The sequence below is a fragment of the Oncorhynchus nerka genome, linkage group LG3 (genome assembly GCF_034236695.1).
Source record: "Oncorhynchus nerka isolate Pitt River linkage group LG3, Oner_Uvic_2.0, whole genome shotgun sequence".
NCBI classification, from domain to species: domain Eukaryota; kingdom Metazoa; phylum Chordata; class Actinopteri; order Salmoniformes; family Salmonidae; genus Oncorhynchus; species Oncorhynchus nerka.
This window is the reverse complement of record NC_088398.1, coordinates 29,393,904-29,401,871: the sequence shown is the minus strand read 5'-3', so window position 1 is coordinate 29,401,871 and position 7,968 is coordinate 29,393,904. Positions and strand designations below refer to the sequence as shown.

The 7,968-nt window shown below is 43.5% G+C and overlaps 1 protein-coding gene across 1 annotated transcript in view; it reads right to left on the bottom strand.

Moving 5' to 3' along the window:
* Positions 1-2,292: 2,292 nt before the first annotated feature.
* LOC115106398 (2-oxoisovalerate dehydrogenase subunit beta, mitochondrial-like) overlaps positions 2,293-7,968 on the bottom strand; it is a 96,492-nt gene continuing 90,816 nt past the window's right edge. The window contains exons 10-11 of the mRNA XM_029629099.2: positions 3,525-3,686; positions 2,293-2,766 (exon numbers count right to left, since the gene is read on the bottom strand). Of these exons, the coding sequence (XP_029484959.1) occupies positions 3,546-3,686 (141 nt within the window). The 3' untranslated portion in view covers positions 2,293-2,766; positions 3,525-3,545. The remainder of the gene's footprint in view (positions 2,767-3,524; positions 3,687-7,968) is intronic.

Here is a 7,968-nt window from a genome sequence, read left to right as displayed (position 1 = left end):
GCTCAGCAAAAAAAGAAACATCCTCTCGCTGTCAACTGCATTTATTTTCAGCAAACTTAACACGTGTAAATATTTGTATGAACATAAGATTCAACAACTGAGACATAAACGGAACACATTCCACAGACATGTGACTAACAGAAATGGAATAATGTGTCCCTGAACAAATGGGGGGTCAAAATCAAAAGTAACAGTCAGTATCTGGTGTGGCCACCAGCTGCATTAAGTACTGCAGTGAATCTCCTCCTCATGGACTGCACCAGATTTTCCAGTTCTTGCTGTGAGAAGTTACCCCACTCTTCCACCAAGGCACCTGCAAGTTCCCGGACATTTCTGGGGGGAATGGCCCTAGCCCTCGCCCTCCGATCCAACAGGTCCCAGACGTGCTCAATGGGATTGAGATCCGGGTTCGTCGCTGGTAATGGCAGAACACTGACATTCCTGTCTTGCAGGTAATCAGGCACAGAATGAGCAGTTTGGCTGGTGGCATTGTCACGCCGGAGGGTCATGCCAGGATGAGCCTGCAGGAGGGGTACCACATGAGGGAGGAGGATGTCTTCCCTGTAACGCACAGCGTTGAGATTGCCTGCAATGACAACAAGCTCAGTCCGATGATGCTGTGACACACCGACCCAGACCATGACGGACCCTCCGCCTCCAAATCGATCCCGCTCCAGAGTACAGGCCTCGGTGTAACGCTCAATCCTTCAACGATTAACGCGAATCTGGCCATCACCCCTGGTGAGACAAAACCGCGACTCGTCAGTGAAGAGCACTTTTTGCCAGTCCTGTCTGGTCCATCGACGGTGGGTTTGTGCCCATAGGCGACGTTGTTGCCGGTGATGTCTGGTGAAGACCTGCCTTACAACAGGCCTACAATCCCTCAGTCTAGCCACTCTCAGCCTATTGCCGACAGTCTGAGCACTGATGGAGGGATTGTGCGTTCCCCGTGTAACTCGGCAGTTGTTGCTGCCATCTTGTACTTGTTCCCGTTACCCCAGGTGTTGTTATACGTGGTCTGCCACTGCGAGGACGATCAGCTGTCCGTCCTGTCTCCCTGTTGCCCTGGCCACATCTGCAGTCCTCATGCCTCCTTATTTTGGTGTTTTTCAGAGTCAGAAGAAAGGCCTCTTTAATTTCGTAAGTTTTCATAGCTGTGACCTTAATTGCCTACCATCTGTAAGCTGTTAGTGTCTTAATGACCATTCCACAGGTGCATGTTCATTAATTGCTTACGGTTCATTGAACAAGCATGGGAAACAGTGTTTAAACCCTTTACAATTAAGATCTGTGAAGTTATTTGGATTTTACGAATTCTCTTTGAAAGACAGGGTCCTGAAAAAGGGATATTTCTTTTTTTTGCCGAGTTCAGATACCCTAATAACGATGACATGTCTCTATCTGTGAGACTGTTCCACCATCAAAATCCCATAGGCCTCCTTGAAGCCCCATTAAAGCTCATCTCTCGTCTCAGGGTCTGAGCTGTGGTATGTTGATTAAAGTGGATCAGGCTGTCTACGCTCCCTATGAGTCTTTTTAAGGTCTCTTTTCATGTGTGCATCTGGCTGGAGGGCTGGGACATCAGAGGGAGATTGATAGGGTGCCTGAAGGCATTGGACAGAACATGTGGTGACACACACTTTGCCCCGGGATGTGATTCAGTCATCCTTTTCTGTGTTCAATCGGCCGCACTCATGTTGACTATCATTTATCAGGGTTGTGTTCATTAGGCACCAAGTGTAAGAACATGGATTGAAACAGGGAGGGACTGTTTGGACTTTGCCCTAATGAGCACAACGCAGATGAGGTATTCCACAACAGATTCAGTAGAGCTTACTCAAATATTCTCAAAGGTCACCTTCATAGCTTCATCATAAAGGTGAATGACCAGTATATAAAGATTTCACCATCTCAGCTATGAAAACCATCAAGACATTAAACAGTGGCAATGAGCAGGTGAAACACTCCCCGCCACTGTTTTGCCAAAAGGCTGAGGGATGGGGTGGGGAAATGTAACCACTCAAATTCATAGAGCTATGGATGCAAGGACCATTATATAAAAATTATAGTAACCATGTTGAGTCTATACAGTGTTTGTTTACATTGACTGTGTTTACAAACATTGGAGTAAAATAAGCTTATATTGTGGGTTTTGATGGGTTATGACAGTTGAATAAGATATATTTATAAGATATATTCTTCAAGAATCAAATGGGTACATATCATTAATTTATAAGTTTAAAAAAATGGATGTAGTTACTTCAGATTGCCCCTTTAAAGTACTGTCAAATATAATGAGGCCAAAAGTCAATTAGTTTATTTTCATTTAAAAAAAACACAGGTCCATTATTTTTTAGTACAGTCAACTTGATGTCAAACAAAACTAAGATTAGAAAGGCAAAGAGTCATTCAAAGAGTAAAATTAAAACGGGGAAGACTGAGGCAGACACACATTCAACTATTCTAACAGTCAGTTCCTATAGAATAACAATTACTGGTACTCACACTAGTGTTTGTGAAACTGTCAGTGTGGATCTGTTTTACCATGGAAGCTAAGAGGACCAAGAGGACACCTATTCCCCATTTACAGAAAACGTTCACTAAACCAGAAGTAACAGTCTGTGCTTGCACAGGGAGGGCCAAGAGCTCCGTCTGGATGCTGCTTCCTGATTGGATGGCTGACAACGTGTATTTTTCTGCATGATGTCCATTGGTGAGAACAATGGAGAGAGAGAGCTCGGAGTCTTGGTCCTCCGAGAGGTGGCTCTGGGAAGAATAATGAGAAGAGAAAGGTTCAGTACGTCAGTCCGGATATCTTACTTGACATAGCAGAGGGAGAGAGAGTGAGAGAAAGGCGGGGGTTGACCACTGTCGAATTCAATTTACCATCCCTTTATTGACTTCTTTCCAGGCTCGTTTTTACAACATGGTGCTCAAAACGACACAGGCAATTAAAAAAAGGATTAAACACAGCCGATCGAGGCGAATGACAACAGCGCTCTCCATTTCAAAGTGAATTACTCATCAATTCTGCCACATGTATAGATAATCGTTTGCAATACACAAACTATAAAATAACAGCATGGAGCTACACAAGTTAAATCGGAGACATGAACCATAATCATTAAACCTAGATGGGTTGTCGGTCAGCCATAGTGAGATGTTTGAGGACAATTGCAAGGAGCACAGAGATCAGGATTGCGTTCAGTGGGGTGTAATGTTTGATTTTTCAGATAGAAATATATCATGCAGAACAGGCGTGTTCCTCAGTCGTGTCAAAAATGGAATCATGTCAGCTCTACAAAATACATTTCTATTGGCAACGTTCTAGAACATTGCGACTCCTGAACACATAACTGATAAGGCTTCTGATATGATCTTCATTATTCTTTATCAATCCATGTTAAAAAATGGTTGGAGGTGAACATATGGTCTTGAATTTTGATCAGATAAAAATAAAAAAAATAAAAAAGCTGCACAGTTAAAAACTACAAACCCCAGAGAACTTCAAACATGGTACTCACCTGGGGATCAATAGTTGGAGATCAGTAGCTGATCAACTTCTTGACAGCATCAAAGCATTTCCACTTGTCTGGGATGTAGAAGGGTTCGAAGATGTGAGGGAAGGGAGTGTCGTAGCCGCAGACTCTAGCGATGGGCGCCTCTAGGTTGAGGAAGCACTCCTCCTGTAGACACACAACAGGGACGTGGTCAGTTTCACTCTCTCTCAGCAGTCACATTTACATCCCTCTTGACATGGACGACAGGCTCTGCAGGTGTGTGGGTAATCGCAACAAGTCGTGTTCAATAGGGCATACGTCGGAAAAATGTAGCAAGAGGAAATTCAGAAGTATTTCTAGTCAGACAAGTTGAAATAGTACGTCCCCGTTTTACTAGGTTTCTATCCTTCTTGTGCCTAAACATGACCCAGTAAATGCAACTCTTTACCTGACTTTGCGGTACACACGAGGCCAGAGTTTTTCATGACCACATTCTCTATGTTCTAGACCTCAGCTGAATCTGGTAATGAATTGTGTGGCTGTTGAACAAGTTGAGGAGACCAAATATCTTGACGTTACCTTAGATTGGAAACTATCATGGTCAAAACATAAAAGATGGGGAGAGGTCTGTCCGTAATAAAGAGATGCTCTGTTTTTTTGACACCACACTCCAAAAAGCAAGTTCTGCAGGCTCTAGTTTGGTCTAATCTTGATTGTTGTCCAGTCGTGTGGTCCAGTGCTGCAAGGAAAGACCTACAGTTGAAGTCGGAAGTTTACATACACCGTAACCAAATACATTTAAACTCCGTTTTTCACAGTTCCTGACATTTAATCCCAGTAAAAGTTCCCTGTTTTAGGTCAGTTAGGATCACCACTTTATTTTAAGAATGTGAAATGTCAGAATAATAGTAGAGAATGATTTATTTCAGCTTTTATTTCTTTCATCACATTCCCAACGGGTCAGAAGTTTACATACACTCAATTAGTATTTGGTAGCATTGCCTTTAAATTCAAACGTCAAACTGGTCAAATGTTTTGGGTAGCCTTCCACAAGCTTCCCAAAATAAGTTCGGTGAATTTTGTCCCATTCCTCCTGACAGAGCTGGTGTAACTGAGTCAGGTTTGTAGGCCTCCTTACTTGCACACACTTTTTCAGTTCTGCACACACATTTTATATAGGGCTTTGTGATGGCCACTCCAATACCTTGACTTTGTTGTCCTTAAGCCATTTTGCCACAACTTTGGAAGTATGCTTGGGGTCATTGTCCATTAGGAAGACGCATTTGCAACCAAGCTTTAACTTCCTGACTTCCTTGAGATGTTGCTTCAATATATCCACGTAATTTTTCTGCTTCATTATGCCATCTTTAAAAAAAAAAGTACCTCCTGCAGCAAAGCACCCCCAAAACATGATGCTGTCACCCCCGTGCTTCATGGTTGGGATGGTGTTCTTTGGCTTGCAAGCCTCCCCTTTTTTCCTCCAAACATAACAATGGTCATTATGGCCAAACAGTACATTTTTTGTTTCATCAGACCAGAGGACATTTCTCCAAAAAGTACGTTTTTTGTCTCCATGTGCAGTTGCAAACCGTAGTCGGTCTTTTTTATGGCGGTTTTGGAGCAGTGGCTTCTTTTTTGCTGAGCGGCCTTTAAGGTTATGTCGATATAGGACTCGTTTTACTGTGGATATAGATACTTTTGAACCCGTTTCGTCCGGGATCTTGACAAGATCCTTTGCTGTTGTTCTGGGATTGATTTGTACTTTTCGCACAAAAGCACGTTCCTCTCTAGGAGACAGAACGTATCTCCTTCCTGAGCGGTATGATGACTGCGTGGTCACATGGTGTTTATACTTGCGTACTATTGTTTGTACACATGAACATGGTACCTTCAGGTGTTTGGAAATTGCTCCTAAGGATGAACCAGACTTGTGGTCTACAATTGTTTTTCTGAGGTCTTGGCTGATTTCTTTTGCTTTCCCCATGATGTCAAGCAAAGAGGCGCTGAGTTTGAAGGTAGGCCTAGAAATACATCCACAGGTGCACCTCCAATTGACTGAAACAATGTCAATTAGTCTATCCGAAGCTTCTAAAGCCATGACATTTTCTGGAATTGTCCAAACTGTTTAAAGGCACAGTCAACTTAGTTTATGTAAACTTCCTACCCACTGGAATTGTGATACAGTGAATTATAAGTGAAATAATCTGTCTGTAAACAAAAATTACTTGTGTCATGCACAAAGTAGATGTCCTAAACGACTTGCCAAAACTATAGTTTGTTAACAAGAAATTTGCGGAGTGGTTGAAAAACGAGTTTTAATGACTCCAACCTAAGTGTATGTAAATTTCCGACTTCAACTGTAGTTAAGCTGCAGCCGGCCCAGAACAGAGCCCAGCAAAGCTGGTTTCAAAAACAGATAAAGCAACACCTCACGGCACAACGCCTCTCCCCTGTTTGACCTAGACAGTTTGTGTATGCACTGTTACATAGGTTACGTGTGCCTTTCCAAGAAAAAATTTATGTAGTTGTGTCCTTGTCTATTAATGCTCTGCATTATCTAGTGTTTCATGTTTAGTGTCGACCCCAGGAAGAGTAGCTGCTGCTTTTGCAACAGCTAATGGGGATCCTGATAAAATACCTAACACCAGGAAAAACTCCAGGCCCCTGCTCTTGTGCTTGACAGAGGACAGTGGAGGGGAATCAGTTTCACTCTCATGGCAGTAGCCACAGTAAGACTGGAAATGATTCACTGGAACATTACTACCAGCTTCACGACCACCATCCTTAAAAGTTGGAGACAAATGGCTTATTTCAAATCACAGCTCAGAGCTGGCCAACGCGCAAAGCTTTGTGTTTTGGCAGCGTTGGAAAACAAGCCATCGCTTATGTCTCTATTGGCTTTTGACCTCCTCCCACAGCATCTGAAAGCAATGGAGGGGCCAATAGCTTCCACAGGAGAGGAGAGCCATCGCTGAGCCAAATTAACCATAGGGTCTTAGTAACTAGCATTCACACACACACAGAGACAGACACACCACACATTCACACACCCTCTTAAAATGTGTATGTGATGTGTGCTCACAGCCCACCCAATCAAACCTACACAAGACAAAAATCAGTCACAAACGTGAAAACTGAGACAAAGACGAGTAGGGAGTCGTTGAGCTTTTAGAACAGATTCTGCAGACCCCTAGCTAAACTAAGGCTAGCTCTACTCTGTGGACATCGTGTTGTGTTTGCATCTTTCTGCAGTAATATGTTGTTCCATCTCCTCCAAAACATCTGGCAGGGTTCAGAAGAAAGTCAGGCTCCATGAGAAAGCCTTTGTGTGTCTCCTTATTTCATGGGCTGTAAAAACAACAGAGAGCCTGTAGATGCGTGTCGGCTCCACGTCCCCAGTATCATGCCAGGCCCGCCGGGTCTAATTTACAGATATAGCTTTAGCATTGCCAGCAGCGGCATGTCTCAGGTTGCTTTGATATGTTAAAAAGGAATTGGCAGGCGGACAAAAGGGTCCTCTGGGTCATTAGAGTTTACTGTACCACGCGACGGGAATACATACGCAGTATACATTATTACCACAGTGGTACAACAAAGGTCATACATCAGTGTTACAAGCAATTTTACATGTTTACAACGTACAGGGAAAACTATGGGCTCGTGTGTAAGGCTTATGGCCCACTGTAGTGTATCAAAGGGGGGTTGGGGGTGTCATTACACAGCCCACTACAGGCAGCCCCGCTCTGCCTCGCTAATTAGTGGTGATTAGCTTTAAAAGGATGCCAGCAGTTAGTGCCAGCCAGCATCCCCTCCCCATCCAACCCCACCCCGCCTGCCACTCCATGGCCAAGTGGGCCAAACGGTTTCCGTGGAGAACTCCTTCTGTCCTCTCCAACAGTCTAGGGCAGAGCTGGGAGACTGGACATGATGCATTGTATGTAGAAGACCATAAGTTCACATATTCTATAGTCAAATATCTCTATTCCCCCTATTGCACCTAGTTGAGGCAAGAACATGAATCAATTTAGCCTCTAAGGTCAAAATCTTATAAGTACAAAATTACAGTTTTCACAGTCCTAAAGAACTTGAATAGCTCTTCAACACTTGGAAGGTGGTTGACTTCCTTGATGCAGAACTCTCAGAAAGGACACTCACAATGTCTGGCAGTGGCTAAGGAAAATAAAAAACATTGAGCTGCGACTAATTATATTCTTTGACCAGGTTTCCTTGTCTTGTTGCTCAGTGGGGGCTACGAGTGTAACAGGCAGACACTCGTGTGGCAGCTGGAGGGGGCCTGCAGTGGACTTCAGTGACAGGATTGACAGCACACTTAATCACGGAGATAAAACTTAAAACAAATTAGATGAGTCTGGTCAGGCCTGCATTTTTGTAGAGTTACATCAGAAGTGTGATAAATCCTGTCAGACTTTTTGAAAGAATGGAAACATTTAGCATAGGCCATGTAGCC